This window comes from Corvus kubaryi, unplaced genomic scaffold, assembly GCF_017639235.1.
Source record: "Corvus kubaryi isolate FWS band 111438036 unplaced genomic scaffold, C.kubaryi_AGA036_p1.0 37398, whole genome shotgun sequence".
Lineage (NCBI taxonomy): Eukaryota > Metazoa > Chordata > Aves > Passeriformes > Corvidae > Corvus > Corvus kubaryi.
In genome coordinates this window covers 24,133,571-24,158,698 of record NW_024581137.1, presented here as the reverse complement: position 1 = coordinate 24,158,698, position 25,128 = coordinate 24,133,571, and the positions used below count along the sequence as shown (strand labels likewise).

General features: G+C 39.7%; 1 protein-coding gene across 5 annotated transcripts in view; it reads left to right on the top strand.

Annotated features, from left to right (window-relative positions):
* The first annotated feature begins 8,256 nt into the window (after positions 1 to 8,256).
* Positions 8,257 to 25,128, top strand: part of WIPF3 (WAS/WASL interacting protein family member 3) — a 35,058-nt gene continuing 18,186 nt past the window's right edge. The window contains exons 1-2 of one of the 5 annotated variants that reach the window (XM_042043613.1): positions 8,257 to 8,353; positions 22,292 to 22,430. In XM_042043613.1, coding sequence (XP_041899547.1) covers positions 22,347 to 22,430 — 84 coding nt within the window. In that variant the 5' untranslated portion in view covers positions 8,257 to 8,353; positions 22,292 to 22,346. Of the gene's footprint in view, positions 8,354 to 8,519; positions 8,658 to 9,404; positions 9,891 to 22,291; positions 22,431 to 25,128 lie in introns of those variants that run through there. The other 4 variants (XM_042043614.1, XM_042043610.1, XM_042043612.1 and 1 more) reach the window with 4 other exon arrangements.

Below are 25,128 nucleotides of genomic sequence, written 5' to 3'. Positions count from 1 at the left end.
ATAATAACATGAAAAAACAGGGAGTTCGATTGCAAGTTTCTGACAGAGAAAGCAGAAAAAAGATCTTGCCCCAAATTCTGTGCATATGTTTTCCACTTGTGGGACTTCTGCATTTTTATAAGTTACCATCTCCTCTGCAAAAGACTATTAATTTTGTTTTCCCTAGGGAGTGATGAAATTATTGGTGTTACCCATGTTGCCTTCTACTGAGAAGCACCAATGCTTGAGGTTATTTGGGCTAGGTTTACCACAGGTGGAGAAATCAGAGAATGAGAGCTGGGTTATATTATTGGTGTTTTTTCATCTCAAACCAGATGGTAGCAAACTTTGCAACAGCAGTTTTCACATGTCAAAGAAGGTGAGGCATCCTTGTCTACATCAATAAGAACTGTAGTGGGTCTGTCTCAACTCATACAAACTCGAAGGAATCCTGCTTTGCTCTTCCATCCTTTAATATCATTCACTTCACAAACCAGACAAAACCCACAATTTTATTTTCATCTCAGTATCTTGAACAGATGAGTTGGCAATTAAGCCTTTTCTATGCCCTACAGGGGAAGTGGATGCAAACAGGAAGATGAAAAACAGTGGTTTTGACATACTATGCCTTGTGTAACTTGCAGGACAGTTACTGCAGGCAGTTGAACTATTTCTCTGGAGAGTTTTATCTCAGATACTTTTACATCTGGCTTTTAATGCAGAATTCATTAGCACTTTAAGTCATAATAATGGAAAGTGCATTGAGATCCTGAAACAAAAACAGTTGTTATTACAAAGTATTAAACATTGAGTAAAAGAAGCAGCTCCTCAGTGGCACGTCACAGTTACAGCTTTTATCCCACAAATCACTCAAAGCCACTTATAACTACTATTATTAGGCATAAAAGCCCGCTTGGGTTTTATGAATGCTGGAGAACTGAGACAGAAAGATTGCTTCAAAGAGAACAGTGTCTTGATCATCATGAGTCTTTTGGCCCCTGTTTGGACATGGTCATAAGAAAAATGGAGATTATACCAGTCCAATTGCATAGGAAAAAAAATATCTGAAGATTTAGATACAATGTATCTACAAAGATTTTATTTTAATTAGAACACAGCAGAATAACAGCAGCAACCTGCAGTGATATCATCAAATCAAGGCTGTTTCTATGGGAACACCACCAACTCCCAGAAATTATCGTGTCAGTTTGCCATAAATAGAAAAAAAAAATAAAAAGGGGGAAAGAAAGAGAAAAAAGAGAAAAGAAAGAGGAAAAAAAATATTACAGAAGGAAGAGAATGAAGATAGTTCAGTCCTCTCCTTTTGATACTTATTGCCAACATGTTGTCAAGTTTTATTCTAAAAAAAGTAGTGAGATAAAAACGTCAGTTGTGCTGCTCCTGCCACCCATTTGATTCCACCTTTTCTGAGGACTTTCTAAAGTGTTTTATGGAAAGAAAACACACACAAGGCATTGTTCTATACTGATCTCCCTGCTGCCTGCATTTTCTACAGCATGAGTGAGCTCAAGGTTGGTGTGGGAGAGAGAAATACTTTTGATCATAGATACTTGCTGTATTTCCTCATTTCCATTTTTCTGCTAGCTCTGTAATTTGAAGGTCTGGCCTGAAAGGGATACAACTACAGAGAAAGAAAAGTAAGTGATGAACACACAAACAGAAATTATTATTTCCCTCCATATGCTTATCTGATTGTCTCCCTTTCCCAGCAATCTTCTTTCCAATAGCTACCTCCATCCTGGTGCCTTCATTAACCACATAAACAAAGGGAAACCACTCAAGTTCCTCCCAGGAGTACCTAGAGAAGTCCTATCCCTTTGAGACTCCAGTCCAGCAGCATTTCTGCACACTGACGCTCAGCGAGCTTGTTTCTCTGGCTCTCCTCACCACTGACACAGGCTCCCTTCTGTGGAGGTAGTGCCTTTCCAAAGAGCAGCCTAGGCCAGGAAGAACAGATTCCTGGCGCTGTATTCCCAGCTGTGAAACTCTCTTGCTTATGGTTTGTGACTACTATTTTTTCCCAATTGCATGATGTCTGTTCTATTCTCAATTATTCACATTAATTTCTCCCTCTCCAGCCATTCCTCCTGCAATTATCCATTATAATCTTTTTGAGTCTTGCCCTATTGTTGTTATTAATATTTCCTGAATGCCACACCATAACCTGTATTTGCTTTATATGAGAAGAAATCCTCCACTGAGAAGTAGCCCATGATAATAAATTATTATTGAATTTTACCTCATCGAATGACTTAAATAATAACATCACTTTGGGCAAAATGAGACAGTGGTAGTAACTGCTGCTGAGAATATTGACAGTGAATTTGATGATAGTCCTTCAAGTGCAATCTTTCCCCCTTACTAACTTGATTGAAACTCCTATCTGCATACAGTGCAGCAGAGGGCACTCCCTTCTTCAGATCCCCACGATGAGTCTAAAGTACTGTAAGTGGGCTGGGACAGATAGCAACTACATTTCAAAGAGAAAAATGCTTTTAAACATATATTTAAAGGTTGATTCCACCACTTGTAAAGAACTGTGTGAGCCTACTTGTTCCTACAGGTATTACATGAATATTTTTCATTTGCAACAGAACATAAAATTTCAGATTTTGTTGTTAAGTGCTGAAATGCTGAACAGGCATTTATGAACATTTTATTTACTTCATAGAATGGCTTGGGTTGGAAGGGATCCTAAAGATATTCTGTTCCACCCCTGTCATGAACGGGGACACCTCTCACTAGACCAGGTTTCCCAGAGCCCCACCCAATGTGGCCTTGAACACTTCCAGGGGCAGGGTATCCACAGCTTCCCTAGGTAACCTGTTCAAGTGCCTCACCGCCCTCACAGTAAAGAATTTCTCAGTTTCAAAAGAGAAATCTTATTTTCAAACAAGGCTATACTTTTCTTTAGACACAAAGGGCCAAATTATTACTTCAAAGAAAATCTGAAGGATTTTCTATAATATATCCACATGTTAAAGCTGAAAATTTTCTAATGCAAACAAATCATGAGGCCTGCTACCTGCCTGCCTCCTACTATCCAACAATGCAGACTGACCCCTCTTTATAAGCATGATTTTAAGGACTGAGGAGTTGAACAGTATTTCAGGTATGACTGGTGGTGAACTAGACAGGGAAGAGGAGCACTCTAGAGGCAAAGAACAAGGAATTACCATAATTTGCTGAGAACACTCAGTTAAGCCTGAGTTACCGTCAGGAGCTGTAAGGACAACCTGGTCACTTGTACTCAAGAGGAGCAGATGTGGACTCTCACCTCACTTTGATTACGCTGAGTTGCACATGCAGTGTTAATAGCTGTGCATGCCATGATGTAGGAGACTTCCATTTGCTGCTCTAGGTAAGGTCTGAGCTAAATCTTGTACTTGACATCAATGCTTAAAAACAGAATTGTTCAGAATAATAGGCCTGGGATGTAGAAAAAACGCTAATGCTGCTTCTCTGCTGCAATGTGATAGCTGAAGCAAAAGGAATTTCGAGAGGGAGGGGTGGGAAGAAGGGGAGGGGTAGCCGGGGGGCAAAGTCTTGCAAAGATCACAAAGTATCTTTCTATTTCAAGAAAGTGGCAAAGGAAAGCATCCCCTTCGAACACACTTTCTGTGCCTCCTAATTATTATCTTCAAGTAGGCTCCCCCTGGTGGGGGTGAAAAGGGTACGCTCTGAAAAGTGAGAGCCCGAAATGGTATTCTGATTCTTGCCCTATTTCACTTTTCACCCTAATTGCAGAGTAGCACCGGGCATGCTTTCAGCTCATTATTCTCTGCAGAGGCCTGCTAATGGTAGTTCATCTACTGCCTAATTCTACAGCTTTAACGTGGTAAAATTCCTTTCAAATTCAATACCGATGAGAGCAAACAGTAGGTCTGCCTCTCTGCTTTTTGTTTAGCTGCTCAGTAACTGGATAAACATTAACCAGCTGGATAGTGCAATTATAATTTTTTTAAAGGTACTGTAAATGCTTGCAACAGCATAGTATCTGGCAGCCTCACAAGTATTAATGAATGCATTCTTGTTCCACTCACACTATTAGAAGTGATTAAGTACTTTCACAGAGGTCATGCAGAAAATGAATGGCAGAACCAAGCACTGAGGAAAACCCAAAGTTTTTTTCCTAAGAGATACTTTTTAAGACATCCCACAGCACAAACAGAAATAAGCGGAAGAAATACAATTAGCAAAAGAATTGACATTGGGCACTAATTATTTACTAGGAGCCTGAACATACTTAGACATAATTTCCAATGAACTCAGCAAACAGCTTGCTCAACAAGATCAGGAGTAAGGGTTTAGGATTTGGATTAAAAACGCTGAAAAAAGTAAACACTAATATCCCCCTCTAGGGAAATCATCTCTACTAATTATTTGTCTACGGCTTTCCTCAATATTGCTGTCTAAACTGCATTTGTAAACAGGGCTCCATTGTTCTGTAACAAGCAATTCGTGCACTTTTAGGAATTTCTTGCTAAAATGTATTGGAGAAAATTAAAGTTTTGAGCTATTATTAATTCTCTATGGAAAGTACTTCATTTGTACTGATAATAAGGGAAAGGTAAATATTTGGAGACAAATATATGGGAATATCTCTGTTCATACATAGGAATGTCTCTGTTAATTGTGTTAGCTCTAAAGATAACAAAGTCATCAAACACAATGGCTGAGACTATTATTGTAACAATTTTCAAATGTTGAAAGCTATTAAGAAGTGTAATCAAATGGCACCCTGCAAGGAAGCAACTTTTTTTTATTTTTGCCTTAAGCTTGTAAGTTTCACGCATCTATATGCAGCAACCATTTTTTACATTATTCACAAATGCCTTGACCTCTGGGTATTTTTGTTATGCTTTACAAATGCATGCGTAAACAAAGGCAAATACAAACCAATTCATATTTTCTTTGATCAAAGTTTAAAGTTGGTTTTTCATGTGTGTGTTAAAGTTATGTATTTTTTGTTTGTGTTCAGTAGTGACCAGAAAGCTTTACATGTACTTCTTACTCAAAATACCAAGGCACAAATGCTTTAAGAAGATTTTCAGCTTTTTCTTATATTGTCTGGAGGGGAAAAGAAGTGTAAGTACTTAGGATAAGTATAAGCAGTTCTTTGGCAAGTATTTATGTTGACACATGTCAGCAAAGCCTCACAGATTGTTGTTCTCAAAATCAGTAACCACACCAAACAGTACTGATTCTTTCTCTGTTTGGGACATATTATCTCCTTTTACTTGGTTTCATTTATTTCAGGTATTTTTCATTTTCTCGTGTGGGATTTTGAGGAGCCTTAAAGATGACAGTGTCATAAACACTTTTAGTGTAGAAAGGTATTTTTAACGAAGAAATGGTCAATGATATATTTGCTAAGAATGATCATCATCTAGTATCAACCAGTTATGAATGAGAGGGAACTCCTATGAAGTTATATGTGGGTTTTTGTTCTAATTTTCATTTGTTTGAAGTAAAAAATAATGAATCAAAATGTAATTTCTCTCAGTCTCCATCAGATACTGTAGCAGCTCACCACAGGCCATTCACATCTCTCCTGTCTTTAATGGCCATGACCTCTTTATATAGAAGACAGAGATTCTGCTTCCTTCTGTTTTAGTTTAGATTTATCCTGTCATTCATTTGTACTCTTGTTAGACTACACTTTTGTAATGTTTTAGAAATTATAGGCTCATAATGAATTTGGCTTTCAGCAGAAGGGCCAGGACCAGAAATGGATGAGTGTAAAATTTTTCATTAAGTCTGACAAGGCTGAAGGCACCTTCAGCTGGGGTTCAGCTGTGCAGGACACAGCAAAGGAAAGAAATGTAGGAGGAAAGTACCAGGTGTAGCAGCTGTCTGTTCTGTAATACAAAGATGACAGGCCAGGGCTGTTATGTTGCTCAGCACAGCCACTCAGAAACTCCTCTCCAGATCAACCTCAGAGACATGTTCCCAACCTGTGACAAAACCCAAAACAACACTTACAGTTACTGGGGAAATGGTACAAAGGAGCTACAGAGAACCAGTAGCCTGACTAAGACACACACAGATATTCTCCTTTTCTAAAGAAACTGATATATTTTTTGATCCATGTTAAAATGTAATTGTGGTACACAACATAATTTTTAATAATTATGCAGACAGAATGTATGGAAAATAAAATTGCATTTATGGCTCTGCATTGTAAAACATATCAGTGTTAGCACAAATAAGTTTGAGGCAAGTTTGCAGTATTTAAAACAGTTCAAATAAACTGGTAGATAATAAAACCCAGGAAAAGCACATCCTGTATGATAATGCAGAGTCAGTTTTATCCCTGCTGCATTATCCTGTGATCTTGGATACAGCTGGGAGGAAGATGAGGAGAAGGAGAAGAAGGAGGAGGAGGATTACATGTGGAGAACAGGAAGAAATGAGTGTTTCAGTGCACTGGCCTTCACAGAACTCCTTGAAGTTTGTACAGAAGTCTTTGGCCTCTTCCACTGCCATTGTGCTCTCCAGAGGTGCCTTCCTTCTGATTCAGAACTGGAAAGGGAGCACCTCTTTCCTTTTTCCTTTTCATCTACAAAAGACAAAACAAAAAGAGGAGACTTTCATAACTCCCAGGCATGCAATCCAGTAGGATTCTCAGAATGAAATATAATGCTTGACAAGTTTCTGTAACTAGCCACGAGGCAGTAGTATGTCCTGCAGTGTATTAAATGTGGGCAAACCATGTACCACAGCAAAGCTGACTGTTTCAGACCAGACCAGTGTGCAAACTTTGTACTGGGTCAGTCCAGCTCCATAGGTGGAAATGGTTGCTGCTGCACTGGACAAATTCTGCAGTCCTTATGTGGAACTTGTTGGGAAGTGAAAGGAATTAAATGAAAGAAAAATCATAGAAATGGGACAAAACCAATCTTTTCCTGCAGCTCTTGCAGCTCATTCCTCTGAAGTTCTTTTTCTGTCTAATCCAAAAGGTGGACAAAGTTCATTTCAGCATTAGCAATCTAAAATCAAGTCTCAGCTGAGACTAATTTGCATGAATAACAAAAGCCATTTTCAAGTGTGGTACTATACATGTATTTTTTGAAGTAAATGCTGACATCTTGATTTTTCTGGAGCTCTACGCATGATCCTCTTGGCTTTGTTTTGTGCTTTGCAGTTCAAACTAGTGACCAGCTTGAAATGGGTTTAGAGCTACCTGACCACTGTGGAAGCAACTGGGGCAGATACTTAGGCCTGAAAACGACTTAGTCTGGCAAGCAATCAGGAGGATATTTTCAGAATAATAAGTCAAACTCACACCTCTGGACAGACAGGACATGGAGATCTAGAGCACTGATTTTTGTGCCCTGCCCTGATGAGCAGAAGTGCCACAACAGCCCATTGTTGACTTTCCACCAATCTCAGGCTGACATTGCCATCATTCAGGTCCAAGTGACATTGATTTGTCCGGACTGTTTCATAAGCAAGCAAGGCAATATAAAACCCCATTTTACATTTCTGTAATTAAACAGGTTTTCCAGAGAAATCCAGTGAAGATGGGTCTGCCTCTCAGCCACCTGAAAACACCATCCAAAGGCTGCCAGGCAGACCAGAGTCCACATTATGATTTTTAAGTTATTCATCAGTATCCTCATGCCTGAGGCACTCACACATGACAATCAGCGGGTGCCCCATTCTTCCAGCTGTCTGGGAGACTGCTCCACTGCAACTCCCTTGCTCTGACAGAAACATGGAAGGCTCATTAGGGCAAGACCTTAATGTTCCCATCTGCAAGCAGCCTTGGAATAAATCCAGAAGAAAACAAGATTTTTTTTTTTTCCAGGTGCTTCTAGTAGTGCAGAATCAGGGGTACAAAAGCCAAGGACACCCAGCCAGCTCCAAGTGCAAGGCCCTCATGGTACTGCTGGGCAGAAGTGGCTTGGCAGGTGGACGTCTTTGGGCAGGGGGAGAAGGTAGTGCCATCTTTTTTCCGTGTCATGGGGCAGCACTGTGGCATCCACGTGGGCTTTTAAAAATATCTTTAGCTCTGCCGAGGCACCAGCATGTGGGAGGGTGCGCCAGGCTGCAGCTGGACTTCACCCTCGCACCAAAGTCGCCGCGTTCCCAGGGGTGGGGATGGAGAGTGGGACCCGCGGGTGGGCGGGGTGTGTATGAGTGTGCATGTGTGTTAAATTACTACTTTTAAAAATATATATTTATTTTTATTCCCTCGTGAAGACCGGGGCGGGCTTTTTCCCCTCAGGATCTTAAGATCCCTGCGCTCCTTCCCCCGCCCCCGCCAGCGGAGACGGGAGGCCGCAGTACCTGGCGCCCTCTGCCCGGGAGGAGCCGCCCCGGCCCCGACGGCACCGTCGCCGAGCAGGTGGGCGCGGAAGGGGCGCGGCGGCGGGGCTGGGGGTCCCCGGTGTCCCCGGACTCCCTCACAGCTTCTGTCAGTCGAGGCGGGGGCGCGGTCGCCGCCTCCCCCCGGTCGCCGCTGGGGCCGGGCCGGGGCTCCCCCCGCGCCGCGGGGGCAGAGACGACTCGGCGGACAAAGTTCGGGCCGCGGCTCGGCCCCGGCCCCGGCAGCGCCCGGCCGGCGGGCAGCGAGGGCGCGGGGTGACCGGGACACCCGCGCCCCTGGGATGTGGGTACTCCCGGCGGCGGAGCAGGAAGCGTGGCTGCAGGTCAGGCACGGGCTGTGCGCGGTGCTGCTCCTCTTTTGCCAAGCAGAGGAACACGGGTTGTTTTCAGGCGGCGGTGGATGGGAAGAAGTTTTTTTTTTCCTAGTTCTCGTCCTTGAAGTAGATGTGGCGGAATAGGTCAGCCGAGAAAACGGGGCTGACTGTGAAAACTACTGTGTATTAAATACTTACGTTCATATTGGAGGGGGGATGCTGGAGAAATGTTGGAAAGAAGCTCTTAAAGATTTAATAATAATTAACATGGGTAAAATTGAGACTAAAATCTAGTGACTTTCGCATCAGCCTGTTTGCGCTAATACGGAGCGACAGGGAATGTGTTGGTAAAGGGTAGCATGCGGATTTTTTATTTCTCTTTGGATATGCTCGGAGTTTGCAAAGGCATGGAGATGGTGGGTTATGTGACAGCCCGCATCCCTGGGGTGTGGAGGCGGGGTGGGTTTGAGTCGCACAAGAAATTCTGGGGTTTGAGAATAGGCAGGACACATGAGGCCAACATGCCTTAATTTTGTTTGGTCCTGAAAGTGGAATATTACTAAGCGAGATTTCTGAAAGATAGCAAAATAAGTCTGATTTAGGAGAGGAAACATTGATATAAGATAAAGTTTGAAGATTTCCACACAGAACGGTCGTGGAGCAGTCTGGATGTACGGGCTAAAGTCTGCAAGTGCTCCTGCTGATTCAGACAGTGACATATTGCTGAAATTGCGATAGCAGTGATACCTGTTACTGTGCACGCCGCATGAATCAAGTCGTTGAACTGCTTCCTGATACAATCAGGGTTTTCAGTTTCTCCATCTGTACGACCAGCACAAGTTCCTGTTTATTTAACAACGTGTGTTTGTATAATCAATGTTAACATCTTCCGTTCACGTGCCTTGTACTTGTCTTGGTTTTGAAAAGTAGTGAAGGACAAGCCATAGGGCAGATGATCAAGGACATGCATGCAACTTCATTCCGTGGTGGCCGTGGGAGCTGGGACACTTGTTAGGTCCGTGTGCGTGGGGATGGTTCCCATTCGCTGCGTGAACCTGTGACCCAAAACAGTGTCCCGGCTGGAATGCGCAGGCGGTGCCGACGCTGCTGCCACCCACGGCTCGTACGGGACATTTCCCTGCGTGCAGTGGAAGGGTTGAGTCTGCCTTGCTGTCAGGTACCGGCTTCCATGTGCAAGGTAACATATGAGAAGCTCAGTGTGGGACCCTTAAAGCAGATTGCGTGAGTGTGCTTTTTTAAATTGATAGACTGCTTCAGCTGTTTTGCTGTAGATGGTGACAAAATCTGGGTTAGACTTATAACCACGAAGAATGATGTGGGAGTTGATGTTTTTCCTGGAGAAGATGCAGGTTAGGGAATGGGGCTTGCAATTTAAGTATGAAACTTCTTTTATTTGTCTTTTTTAATCAAGGATATATATTCTCTAAAGACAGGGGTGTATAAATAGTTTGATCAGCTTTGCATACAGACTTTGGTTGCTTAGGGGCAGATGCAATGCTTAATTCATTAGCTGCAGTGCTCAAGTTATTGCTGGTTTGGATCTGTGCCTGAAAATGATTGAGATGCACTTGAAATTCAGATTCCGTGATTGTACTGCACTGGAAAGGGCAATATATGACTGTATTTATCAAATTATCTATTATAATACAAAGCAGCTTCCTCTTTTTTTCTCTCACTCCTTCTGCACCTACAAGAGGAAATATAAACAAAGATCCTGTAGCATCTCAATTTCTGTTACTGCAGTAGGGGAATAGACAGTCAATGTTTGGAGTCTGTACATAATGACTACTAAATCTGAATTTGCAGAAAGTATTTAGATTGTTGATTTTTAGCAGTGAATCAAAACACAGAAGTGTCACATCTCAGCAATCACACCGTGAAAGTCAGCACTGGTTGTTGAATGTCCTAACAGGATATAGCCAGATGCTAATAGATGATCTTTATACTTAGTAATTTTATTGCTTGATGAGGTCAGTATTTTGGGAAACTCATTGTCCTCTGAAAAGGAGGCCTTGAACAGAAAATAGTATCTTAGTCATAACAAATAGAAAAATATTTGCACACTTTAAGAGAGAGATGTTGAGAACTCCGAAGTAGAATAACACAATTTAGTATTTTACATCTAAAATAAATATTAACTTATGTTAAGTATTAAAAAGTTTAATATTAATATTTTTAAATACTTTAGCTCCAAAGAGAAGCAAAACATTGAAAATATTGATATCAAATCTCTTTGTAATTCATAACTCACAGATAAGAATTACATTATTTTTTCAGAAGCATTTGCTTTTGTGGAAGCTTTTCTTCTCTGTGCTCTGTGACTGGGACAAATTCTGTTCAGTCATGCAGAGTAGGTGAGACTGGACAGGCTCAGCTCAGCTTTCTTGCCCTGTAAGTTACTGATCCTGCATGTGTGTGAGCATCTGCTGCATTATTATGTGCGTATTTTATGCAGTTAATTTAAGCTCTAATAAATGAGATCACAGATGAAAAGTTGAAACTCTGGGGAAATATTTGGCTCTGCTATGCCAGAATAAAGATTCCTGTCTTCTTCAGAGTGTATGTGAAATTAGTATCTAAATAAACATAATAATCAAGTGAGATATCCAGTAAAGTCTTTTATCTAGAAGTCTTTAGTACTCACATTACACTGAGTTACCAGTGGCTGCTATGCAGTTTTGAGATGCAGCTTTCTGGAATGCCTTTAACACTGTTCTTATAGATCTTCCTCAATTAGTCTGTGTTCTTACACAAAGTAGTTACTGTCTTTGAAAGACTGAAGCTTTCTGAAAACGGGCTTATAGTAGCAAAACCTTCATGGTACTTCACAGTTGCTTTTTCATCTGCGGTCATTCTGCATCAGGGTTCTCTGGTGGCTTTGTAGCCAGGATGAACAGAGATATAAAGAGTGTTATATTTGCAAACAGAAAAAAATGTCCTTGGGGTTTCCAGATTGGAAAGAAAGAAACTGTATTTTTAGACAAAATTGTATTTTTTTGAGCACACCCACCTTAATTTGACTTCTGAGTATTATGAAGTGGACTCATTCAGTATTACATACATGACAGCTGTAAAGCTGCCTTTTCATTGCTTTGAAAGAATGTGAAACAGCTAAAGGATTTTCGGGAGATGCGAAAACATGCCACGGTAATTGAAACAACAGCTGAAACAGATTTCACTACCAGAAATATCTCAAATAAGATCATGCATCTTCTTTGCATTGACCCTGTGTCAGCTTTCACCATTGTACAAATAGATATATATAACCCTCTGTGGTGTGAATGGTGTCACTCTGCAGCCAGCCCAGGCAGAGCAGAGCAGCACAGCACCTACGCTATAGCTACAGTGTTAAGTGCTGAAGTGAAAAGCAGAGGAAAACTGGGCCAAAAGTCCCTACAAGATTAAGTTCTCTAAGCATAAGAACAGAAAATTCAGCGTGAAAGCACTTGCTCAGTCTTGACCCTGCTCTTACAAGTGTCTAAGAAAACTAAACAAACTGTGTCTGCTTTGCAGCTTCTGTGTAATGGATATTCTACAACCTTCATTTACACCGGTGGCAACTGCAGTGTCTGCCTTGACAAATGGAAGTGTTGGCTATAAATTACAGTGCTTCTGCTTCATTCATAAGAGAGGTGTAAAATGAATGAAGTGAATGAGTAAGTTCAGAGATAGTAACCCCTTTGTGCTGGTCTCTTTCACGAGCCATACACAGGTCTGTAAATGACTGCTGTACCATTTAAGTTTTCCTAGTTCTCTATCATGTTTTCCATAAGTAACAAAAAACAAAAAAAAAGGAGGAGAACAGAATATGGTACTGGATCACAAAGAAGGTCTTGGGATTTTTCGTTCCTCTTTTGTACTTTATTGTTTAAAGCTATTATAGTATTTCTTTCCTAACTGGCATAGTTTTGTGTGAGAGAAAAATATGTATGCACCAGCACTACTGATGTGTATAAAACAGTCCTGACAGGTTTTTGGCTTTTGTCCAAGTCAGTTACACATTTTTAATGTGCTAAAGAAGAAAGTAAATAACCCTATATCTGTTCAAAATCTATAGACCTGCTGTGTTAGTTGAGTAGACACATAAAGAAAACCATGAGGCGCATAAAAGGCAAGCCAGGCTTACATACCAGGAAAACAGACTGGGGCTTTAGCAACTTATTTTCAGAGGGAATGTTTGCTCCTCTTGGGGATATGTAAATCACTGCAAAAGTATCTGTCAAATTCTGCCTGGGATTTGGACAGAAAGTTGCTTTTATTGGTCAGTTGTGTGAGTGTGAACAGCTTAACACGTTAGAGATGTTACTTCTGTTGATGTAGATAGTGTTTCTTTGAATATTTTCAGACTTATACCCTAAAGAACTGATCTCACTTCCACTGAAAACAAAGGAAAATTTGGCATAAAAAAAATAAGAGATGGATTAGTCCTTAGGTTAGTAAATTGGCAGAGGGGGTGGAGACTCTCTCTGTAATGTACTGTGTGAGTGATAGATGTGGGGCCTAACAGGGCATTTAATGCAGAATGAAAGCTGTTTTTAGCCTTGAAATGACTAAGTAGCAAGGAAATTATGCAGAAGCAGATTGTACAAAATATTCTTGGATCAAGTGATCATGAGTTTACATTAACTTAACATTAGGACAACTGATGCAGTTCCACGTGGGGGTACTTGGGCTTGCTCTGAACAAGCTGTACCAAGAGCTGCAAAGGCCTGGTGTAGTTGCAGAATGAGTATACTGTGGTTGCTTTGCTCCTTTCCTCTGCCCAGACTGTTTTACCTGCTTGTTTTTCTCCAATACTTCAATCTTTTATCCAATCCATCAGGTGGGGCTTTGTACATTGGCACTAATGCTTACCAGTTCTAGTCAGGATATACATCCTGATATCTCCTAGAATCACATTTTCTGGGGTTTTTTTGCAGAGCTGGATCAGCCTAGCTCTGCATTTCTTCTGTTTTTTCTCAGTACTAATAGCCTGTGCTATTATGCTCCAGTATCATCAATGTAGAGTTACTTACTTTTGCACCATGCACAGTATTTCTTTCCCCAGGGCAGACAACTCTACCTTTTAAATAAAATGCCTCTTCTCGCCTAGCCTTGCATCAACAGCAGGCAACAGGTGCTGTGAATGGTGACATGGGCAAAGAAAGTGGAGTGGGAATGGAGAGACTGGTAAACCACTAGAAAAGGGACGAAATACTCACAAAGTGAAATAAAGAAAGAGGAAGGGCCAGATCCAGACTGGTTAATGTGAAATTTGAAGTCCAAAACCAGCATAAAACCTCACACCAGAATTCAGGGGAGCAAGTGAGTCCTCATCTTTAACCTGCTTGGTCTGATGGTAGCAGATACTGATTGCTGTGAAAATATACTTGGGAGCTGTTCACAGAAAACCACTTTTCTCCTTTGTGCCTATGGTAGATACAAATGCAAAAATATCTTCTATTGCCATTTAATCTCTAGAATCATTTTCCTTCTTCATCAGGCAGCAAAGTTAGTTGAGTGTTTTCGGATCCCTGATGTTCATTGCTTATGCCATGTGTACAGGTAGGTATCAAACACAAATTCCTCTGTAAATATAATGACTTTCCCAAGAAATTACAAATGAAGTCCTTTAATAAGTTAAAGGGTTGAAACTTCAGTTTAATAAATTCATATTGTTTTTTTCGGAGAACTTTGTTTTACTAGCAATTCAGAACTAGGTCTACAAATCAAAACATCTTTTGTCTGGGATTATTTTTTTTGTTGCAATTGAAAATGACTGCAATTTGTTGTTCATTGTACAAAGTAAAATCATTTTCCTGAGTAAATGGATGTAAGATTGGAGCTAGATACTTTGGGCACCGTCTTTAAAAACAGCTAACAATTTTCTGTACAAGAAGACATATTTACACCTTTATGCACACAGGAAGTTTGATATCAGCTTTGACACTCAAGGGACAATGAGAACATATTGCATATTATTTTTTCAGAACAATGAGTTAGTTAAAATAGCAAAAATGCAATATTATGGTAGCATAGCAAGGCTTTCTTAACAACACAGGGGTTTATAGTTAGATACTTGTAAATATGGAAGCCTTACCTTGGTGTAAAGACCATCTGAGATGAAGCTATCAATTATGTCATTGAAATGGAACAGCAGCTTCAATGGGATTGACAGAAAAGGACATGAAAGTGAGAATGAATAAGCGTGTTCAGAAGTTACAGTTTAAATCGTTAGGCCTTTAGGGCTAACATTTTTACCACTGGAAATTGATTTGGAATGGTAATTAGGTAATCACAACTTCACTGAAAACCAAAATCAAAGCTTCCCTGTCTTTCTTTGAGGTGAGGATTTCCCTGGCAACTTATTCCTGCAGGTCATTGTGTTTTACATCCCTTGTGAAAGACAGTTCTCCTTATCACATACGGTGACCACAGTCCATGCTGAAGCCTCATACTGTATTGCAGGAAAGAATGGTGCATGTTTAACAGCAAAATTTATTTTTCTTGCATGGCCAGTATTAGATAGTCTCTTAAGCTGGTAGCTATCAGCCTGATGTGGCATGCATACAGGTTTCTGTAAATTTATCTTTTCTACATGTAAAGCTCTGAAAATAGAACCTCTGATAAAATTTCATGTGGTTGAAAGTGGAAATTTCAGAATTATTTAAGAACTGGATTTTTAAAGTCCTCTAGTCTTCCGATACCCACGTTTGCAAATTCTTTTCACTTGACTGACATTTTAAAACAGGGTTTGAGCTGTCTATAGCAAATATAGAAGAGCAAAATGCTGAATACTGCCTTGTTTGCATTTTCTATTTTGATGCTAGCTACTTAATTGAAAAGCAAAACTTTCTTCTGTTAAGGAAATTGGTTAAACAATGTTTGGAATTTTTTTTTGTGGAAACCATTCTGTGTACAGGTATACTTTTCAAATAACTCTCTATTATACAAATACAGAGTAAATAAATATATGATTAACTATAAAGGAATATATAATTAATAATTATGTGAAAAAATACAATTAGCTTCTTAGCAGAAGCTTCAAAACTTGCAAATGTTAACCTGAAACATCAAATTACCTCTACAGAGAGAGATCAAGCGCTGCTCACACTGATACTCTTGAGGAGTATAAGAGTAAACAGCTGTCTTCAGAATGTGGCAGTGACCTTGAACTTCTACTGAGCTGCACTTTCTTAGGTTAGGCCAATGATTAACTTTGCTATTATCAAATACACCATTGTTTGTATATCTGGCAGTGAAACAAGCCGTGTCTGTCTTTGTGTGGATGATGAGGTATTAATTTCAAGGAAACCTTTCATATAAATTGTTTCCTTTGAAAAGTTATGTCTTTGTGCAAGTCCTAATTACTTCTAATTTACCTCATTTGTCTTTGGACTCTCTAACTTCAGGTTAACATTACTACAGGCACACCATATTTCTTGTTGGTATGTGTTGTTCTTTTACTCTTTATTTGAAAGAGGATGATGAATTCTCTTATTCTGCTCCCTTACAATCAGTCATCTATGGCAGATCCCCATGGAGCAGAGGAAGCTACACCCTGAAATAGTCATATGTAGGGATGTGAAGTCATCTGTGCAGCTTTGCCTCTGGAGGGAGGTTTGTCAAGCCATAGCACTGTAATTTCTGCCCTCAGCACCACAGGGAGCCCAGCAGAGATCTGCTCACAGCACACATGGAAGCAAGGCATCTTCAAATTCCTGTCCTGCTGGGTCAGCCCTGGACAGCTTGTGGCAATTTTATCAGGCTTCTGACAGAGTAAGAATCATGCTGGGTTTTTTTCAGGCAGAAAGGGGATGCAGCCCTTAACTGCATTAAGCCTGGTGGAAATAGTCCAAGCTGAGGGAAACTTACGGTCCTTGGCTTAAATTCAGGATACTGTTACGTGCTTTGAGACAATCCTGCAGACCCTGTAGAAGACCAGTGCTGCTTGTAAGTGTTTCATCAGGTATTTAATGGAGAAAGAGCCCTTCATTAAGGTTTGCACATTCCAATGAAATTGAAAAAGCCAGATTCTGCCTTTAGTTGCAGTGATGTAAGTAGTGACCGAGAGCAGAAATTTCTCTCAAGTTGTACACAGTTCAGGTGTACAACTGTTAGGAGATGGTGAAAGGCTGGAGTTTTCTTAGTCAGCTGTAGGAATATACATGTGAAAGTCTTAATATACATATAGTAAGATTGGTATGTGTATGGGTGTTTGCCTTTCTTCTGTAAATGAAGGTTCTAACAGTTTGACACTTCTGCACAGTTCTTAAATGTCTCAAATGCAGCAGAGACTATCAGCTCTTTTGTGAATGGGGTTATCTTTGCAGGGTGAAAAAGAGACGGGATATTCAGAGGCTCTACCTTGATTCTTCCTTGTTCTGTTCTCTAAACACAAAATGTCATTAACACTCTAAAAAGAAGAAAAGATGTAGCATCCAATGCTTAAAAATTAAATGGTTTGATTCTCTTAAAATTAGAATCTAGACCAGCTCATTCCAAACAGAAGCTTTTTTCAAGTCTTTTCCAGTTGTGTGATAGTGACAGCAGGAAAGTTGATCTGTGTAACACACATCTACTCCTCTGTTTTTAATCTTCCCTGTATCTACATGTGTTGTATTGTCTTTAAAAGATCTGCGAAGTGCACATACCAATGATTTCAGCTGTTCTTCAGTGATGTTTCACAGGAGCAAATGGGCACACAACTACGCTCATTGTCTACTTTTCAGATCATGAAAATTGAGCAGATGCTTAGTGATGCTGTTTTTTCACAAGTGATTTTGAAATTATTTGACTTTTCTGTTGAAATATAAGGACTTAAAAGCTGTAACTCAGAACAGTACAGTTCATGAGGAAATCGTATTTGATTATATAAAAGTTGATTAAAAGATAAAACCAGTTTGTGGTCTACTTTTTTCTTCAGTTTTTAGTCAAGAAAATAAGACCAATATTATAGATTAGGTTTCCTGCACACCTTTGAAATATCCACCCCAGCCTCTCCTTTGAAGGAAGAAAACCTGTACATTTCCCCAAAGCTGTATTACCTACTTCAGAGTGTACAGCTGCAGTGATTGCAAATCCAGTAATAATGAATCAGTTATTTTGCAGTCCTTTCTCCAATTTGGTTATAAGAGTCAGATTTTCAATTCCAACTGTGTTGTTTCATATTAATGACTATACCACCTAAAGACCTAAGGACATTGGCCATTTAAAAAATACCCCTATTTAGAGTTTAGTGCATTAATGCATATTATGCACATTTAAATAATTGTGATTTTTTTTCCCTCTGTCTTTTCCCCTTCTAGACATTGTACTAAATTGAAGGTACAGCTGTTTCATGCATTTCCTTTCCTTGATGGGTGAAGGTATTTTAGAATAGTTTTTGCAGGCACACCTGTGGTGGTTCTGCTGAATGTCAGTGTGGCAGGAGACATGTCAACTGCTGTCCAAAATCCACTGTTTCTTAGTGTGGCTCTCTGCTCCCATCAGGATTTTGTTTTAGTGTGAGCCCTGCACTGCTGCTGTGGCAGTGACACTTCAGGAGGAGACTTTTGGGAAGCGTTTGGATCAGAGTTTGTGCATGTCTGGCAGCTGGGCAAAGTGAGAACAAAGCTACAGAAAAGCTTAGGCAGAGGTTTTGAGTTTCCCACGGGCAAATCCAGGACAAGATTGAAAGAGCAGTCCATGAAGAAGAAAGATCTTCACTTCCTCTGTCTCGTTGACACTTTAAAATTAAAGTCTGGGTGAAGACTTTATTTGGGCCTTCAGAAATGTAGAGATTGAGTTCTTACATTGATCACTGCAGTGTGGTTCTTAAACCCAGCTGCTATTCAAGCATGTGTGGTGAGAGCACACAAGGAACAATCTGTGACACCTGAAATTACCAGGTTTAGAATTATCCTTACCAACAGAACAAAAGAAGACCAATTGTTTTGAGATCAGAGAAGAGTAATAATATTCTCTGACTGATGAGAAGTTCACTGCCTTGTGAGAAGTAAAACAACTCAAAAAGTATAACAAGTCCTTGTAAATGTACTTTTGAATTAAAATTCTTATATTCCACAAAGCTGATGCTGAGCAGTAGAAGAAACTATTTTGCTTGGAACAAGGTAGAGTCATCTGCAGTGGAGTGCAAATGGGATCAAACTAAGAGAAGGAGAAACTAGGCTGCGTGTCAGGCAATTTGAACTAAAAGAGTTATTTGGGAAAGAGCTTCCCAAGGGAAATAATAAAAGCCACATTATTTGGGACACCTAAAATTAGAATACAGAAAGCACTAAAAAAAATGTACAACCTTGCTTTGGTAGGGAGATGGACTAGAACAGGCAGGGTTTGGGATTTTTTCTCTTTTTTAGCAATAAATTCTACAATTGTTGGGCTTGATTCTGTTTTGTGATGTTTAAGTCAACGAAAGATTTACATTGCTTCTTGTCTTAGGAAACTGAGGTTAAACATACAGGCTTTTCTCCTCCACCTATTGCCAGCTTTTTGAATTGTATCTTTTTATTTCTGTCCCTCAGGAGTAGTTCAGACCCTTCTCTTCCAATTATAGGTATGTATATTTAAAGGAGTGGAGAAAGGTCACATGTGTCTTAAGGATCCTTTGTAGCATTTCCCTCTTGCCTGGCTCTTACAGACACTAGAGCTGATCAGTATGATACTCCTTTTTTTGTTTTAATTCAGAGTTTATTTAGATTATTATGTGGAAATCCATGAACTCGGCATGTTCTGAAGCTATTGTGTGAAATTGCTGACCATGGTTTTTTATATAATATGTATAATATATATACTATATTATATATATTTATTTAATATATCTATTATTTTTATATATATATTAAAAATATATATATATAAAAATATAATGAGAGTTTAATTAAATACAGCCTTTAACCAAGGAACAGAGGCCTCCAAGTAACATGTGTTGATGTATTGGAAGTGTTGCAGCCTTCTCCATAATTTTCTTCCAATACAGTCCACGTGAGATAGCTGTAGTATTACAAAAGAGGTTCTCGTAGCCAATCCTACATATTAAAAAGTGTAGATCATGCAGTTATGACTAAAAGCTAAGAGCCAAATGTTTTTTATTGTAAGTTAGCTTGAAGATTCCTGCCTTTATCAACATGCAGCGTCTACTTGTGAGGTGGCAGCGCTCCTTACAAAGACCACTTGAACAAATAGAGCCCCAATGTGGAAAATGGTTCTTCATTGTGTAGGCATTACCCTGTAACAGTGCTGGTATAAAAACCATGAATTTCAATGAATTTAAAAAGCATGCCAAGGTCAGGACATCGAGCCTTTGAATTTGTGGTAAGAGACAAAAGATGGTTTATTTGTAGGGGGTTTGAAACAGCATGGGAGGAAAGCTCTATGGTGTCTCCAGTATTTCATTCAAGGGCTGTGTGTTATAACCCCACTAAATGCATTTTTCCCTGATGCCACTGGACAGGAGGATATGGGAGTGGGATATATGGTGAACATTTCCTCTGCACTGAATTTTGGGTTGTAGATAGTCACACAGTTTCTAGTCCTTGAATTTTGGCTGCATCATTTGGAGGAACAGGTGCTGGGGCAGGGACTGGTAGAGAGGCAGCTAGAAAAGTCATCTGATGGCATTTCAGATTGTGACTTTTAAATAGCAAGAGCCGATTCCCATTTCCTCTCTCCCGCTGCTGCTTGCCTCCAGTGTGCTCAACCTCCTGCTGCCATTCATGTGGTCTGCCACAGGAGCGTGGGTTCTATTTTTTTTTTTTCTAATTTGACTAAGAGCATATTTTCCATTCTAAATCCTTAATGAAGACAAAAGGTCTGTATTGCAGGGTAGGAAGATACTAGCCCGAAACATATTATTAGCTGGGAAGACTCATTCTCCTTATGTCCATGTTTTTGAATGGCTTAATTGAGGAAAAGAGGTATCTTCTGATAACGGGTTTTTGAATAGGGCAACAATGAGGGTGGAATGGTGGAGATGCTGTGATGCCAGCTTTCTTGGAAAGCTTTGTTAAGTGATTATTAAAGTGATTGCAACCAATTCTGTTACATATCAGGGTGCTTTGATATGCCAGTCCTTTGAATAGCAATCTCTCAAGGGAGGAAGTGAGCATTTCAGAGGCTCTGCATGTTTAATTTGTGACTGATCTCCCATTAAGTATTTTACAAGATAGAGAAGGAGAAAAATACTCAGATATTATCTGGATATTGTTCATGTACACTAGGTAGGAAGTGAACAAGTCTGCATGTACATTTTAATTTCACTGCCTGTTCCAATCTAACCCTCAAACAAAACAGCCAGATATTCCCCAGATATACAAGACTGTAACTTGCCTCATTTCTGTGTCGTCTTCTCTCCTGAACTTTTCCAGATTTAACTGTCATGCCTCCTCCTTGCACAGATGATTCTGGAAAAGAGTGGAGTGTCTGCTTTTAAAAATAAAGGGAAAACCAGGGGGAATTGGGTCTGGGAATTGTGGTCTTTTCAACTTAACATCCATTTCTAGTAAAACATCAAAATGTGAAAAATGTTTTTAAGACCTTGCAGGAGACAGGAAAACAAATTATCACCTAGAGAGATGTATAAAGAGAAAATGCGAGACACCAATGTAATTTCTTGTTAAGATAAAGCCTTGCAGACAGGAAAGACAAAGCATATGACATATTTTGTGTTATTGTAGAGTTTTTGATACTCTTTTATATGACATCGTGAAGAGTCTCAGAAGATAGTTGTGACATGATGGATGTAGAACGAGATGTAAAACTAGATGTGTTCAGAGCATTGATCCAAGTGTCACTACCAAAAGAAGATTTCAAGTATGGCTTGCAGAGGGCTCTCTTTGGCACTGCCTAGTACTTTCATTTGCAACTTTACTAATGAAATACAGGGGTTTCTTGTTAACTTTAAGGATGACCGAGTCATGCTGAGGGCTGGGTTAGGTATGAAAATCAGTGAGTGATGCACCATCATTCTCCAAAAAATTTTTTTTTAAAAAAGCATATAGCTTTTGTTGGAAGATACGTGTCTTTTTGTCAGTGTATTACTAAAGAATTGTGAAAATTAACATTTAAAAATGGCAGGAAAAACACATGACTTTAACACTTGAGATGTCTGGCCCTTGATATGATATCATTTGGTAATAGAAGCTTTAATTTGTAGAATTATTTCTTTATTTATTATTCAGTCGTGAGGGGGTTTTTTTTGGTTGTTGTTTAGACATTAAGTCCGCTGATCCTTAAAAAGTCCCTTACTCTCTCCTTAGAGCAGCAAACCTCTGGCTTAAAGTCAACAGAGTTTTTTTCCCAGCAGGAGAGTCTACATGTGCTCTACTGTGATTTGTTCTCTGCATTTCAGGGCTATGGGCTAGGTTAAGGCAAGATGTAATATTTGGACAGGCTAGCATCTACGCATTTGGTACTCATGGCACTGGCCCAGATCCGTGAGCTTGCTCTTTAGATGTATGTTGTCATCATAACTGTAATGAGGCTGTTCGTACTGTAGTTTTGGAAGCAGTGCAGTATAAAAGTCTTCAGTCTGCTGAGAGCTAGATATTTGGCCAATCTTCAGCTTGCAGACTATAAACACATTCCTCTCTGTTTTTTCTTTTTATTCTTCCACTTTTCCTTCTCCTCCCTTCCTTCTCCTCAAGGACATAGACTTTGGCTATATTGTTCACAACTGCGTGAAGCTAGAAATCCGAGCGGATGCCTGTGCCACCACCGCCGCCGCCACCTCCTCCTCCACCACCTCCACCACCTTCTGGAGGGCCCCCTCCACCACCACCACTGGTAAGACTGACTTTTCATTTCTATGAGCAAAAGCTTAGCTGTAGTAGCCAGCTCAGAGCCCACAGGATTTTGGCATGGATATTCATAGCAAATATCTGGGGCAGATGTTTGTTTTGCTGGCACTGGTTCTTCTGTTCATTACAGCAGTGGTCTCCAAAGTGGGGTGTGTGAGATGATCCATTGGTGCGTGGGATGAAAATACTGGAACTTCATCATACATGTGTACACTTTATAAAGAAATAAACCTATGTATATTGGGGTGCATGCTCAAAACTTTTTTTACTGCTAGGAGTGCAAGATCAAAAAGTTTAGAGATGATTAGAGTGTATATGGTGAGAATTCAGCATTTGTGAATACTTCTCCAGCCGCAGGGAATTCATTTTTGTATTGGTAATGGACAGATGGTAAGTATTAGTTTCTTCATCCTTTTTCTTACAGCTCCTATTAAGACTCACAGTGTTCAGCTGTAGGTTTTGCCCTTTCTAGCACAGGGCGTCTTCCTGGGGATACAGCACAATATTCTTTTGTGCATGTGCAGGAACAATTACAGCTTGTAACAGATCATTACTGTGTGTGTCATGAAGTAGAACATGTGCCTTGCCAGCATGTTTGCAATAAGAGAAGGATGCTCTGGGTGAATATTCAGGGTATTACATTTTCATACCTTCACAATCAATTATTGTACCTATGGTACAATATTTAACTATTTAAGTAGTTCCTTGAATTCTGTGATCAATTGGTCATAACCTGTTTCTACATTGAAATTCTTAGACTTTTTTTGAAGGAGTAGAACCTGGCACAGTTGTGTTCAAGTCATAAAATCTCTCCTGACTGTTTTTCATATGTTTTTCTGTCACTGCTGTACTTATTTGCAGAGTATGTTAGTCTCTGTAGCAAAACAGTACATGGTACTTCAAATGTACTTCAAAAGTACTTCAAATTTATTTTTTTTTAAGAGCTACATTTCTCCCTTGCATTCCCTGGCATCTCTGCCTGTTTTGTTCCCAAGAAGGTCAGTTGATTTTGTTTGGTACTGTTCATAATGGTCTTCTGTTATCTGTTTTCCAGAAGGAGGTTTCCTTGCAAGTTTCTCTCTGCTACTTTACAGGCTGAACCATTTTGTAAAACTCCCCATGAGTTGTGGAGATGAGGAGGAGGAGGATAAAGACAGCAAATGAAATAAGCAGTGTTTTATTCTTTTCAGCATTCAGTTTCAACTTTGGCACCATGAGCAGTGTTTCCAATTAGCAATTCTTCTGGGCTGGTACACAACCTATACTTAGATACTGAAATAAGTGGGCTGCATATTGTGAGCAGCTTAATGCTCACAACTGCAATTAAAGTCAACAGAAGCTACAAATGTTCTTATCCTAATAAATTCAGATCAGTAAAGTATGTAGAGACATTTTTAGACTCCTCTAACATATGCCAATTGTAAATGACTTGAGAAAGCTAAGAAGACCCCTATGGATCATTATGAACAAGTTTAGGGTTTTTGTTTTCCCTTCCCTTTCCTGACAACTAAAGCCACTACTGTGATAGGGTTTTGATACAAGAAGGCTTATTTTCATATTTTATTTGGATCATTCTGTTTCAAATGGGGTGGTCTCTGTACAAGACGCAGAATTTAGAGTCAGCTTAATCTTGGTGACACGATACATACTAGGTGTGTTTCTAATTAATGCCTGATATTAAAGTCTTGCTTTTAATAAGTGTTGATACTAAAAAGAGCATATGAATCAGCACAAATAATTAGTAAAATAGTGTGGCAGAACATTGTTTTTTCCTGCAACAACAACATTACTTTTCCCTGTCAAAACTGAATGAGAGACAGGATCAGGAATCTGCCTGGTGAGTTTAGCAGAAGCACAGAGTAAGAGTCAGCTCTCCAGCTGGAGCCAAGTTACAGAGTAAAATCTTATAGTTGGGGAGTCTGCAAAAACTTGCTACAGACCCTGTTTTCTTTTACTAGATAGCCCTTTGCTATAAATTGGCATTTGTCTTTTACAGTTGCTAAACTGCCCAGCTGTTGTTACAGCTGCTACAGCAAGATCTACAGTTGGGGGATGGAAGAAGGAAAAATTTTAACAGGCATGTAGCTTTAAGGAAAACCTTCAAAGCAAATAGGTCATTATTTGGCCAACAGCTGGAAAAGTTCCAAAGTAAACAGCACAGTGATTTTTATTATACTGGTATGATTAAACCAGAGTAACATTTGCATGTTAGCAAATAAAAGTTAGGTTTTAATTTCACTATTGATATGCAGGTGAGCCACTAGTTTAACTTACTTGATTTATGTTAAAAGAAAAATGCCTGTGTGTAGGTGGGGGTTTTAGAATCCTGTCGTTTTTCATGATGCTATGGCAGGGGTACCATAGACTTGCCTTGCTTTTCTAGTTATGGATAATAGCCACACTTTCCCCTTGCTTTCATTATCAAGAGATTTTTAGCACATGTAGTCACCATGTTATCTTTTTTCCTACACATTTTCTTCATGAATATTGTGAGCCATGATCCCAAATAATTTTGCAGTCCTTACTTCATGGAAATTCTAACCACTGTTGGCACGTAGCTTTTTCGTCCTGTTAACTCCTTCCTAAGGCAGAACAAAGGTTCTTTCCTAGTGTTTTCTAAGATTTTTGGCCTTGTTCCTACAGTTTTCTAAGACTTTTGGACTTCCTGATACTCTGTAAGTACT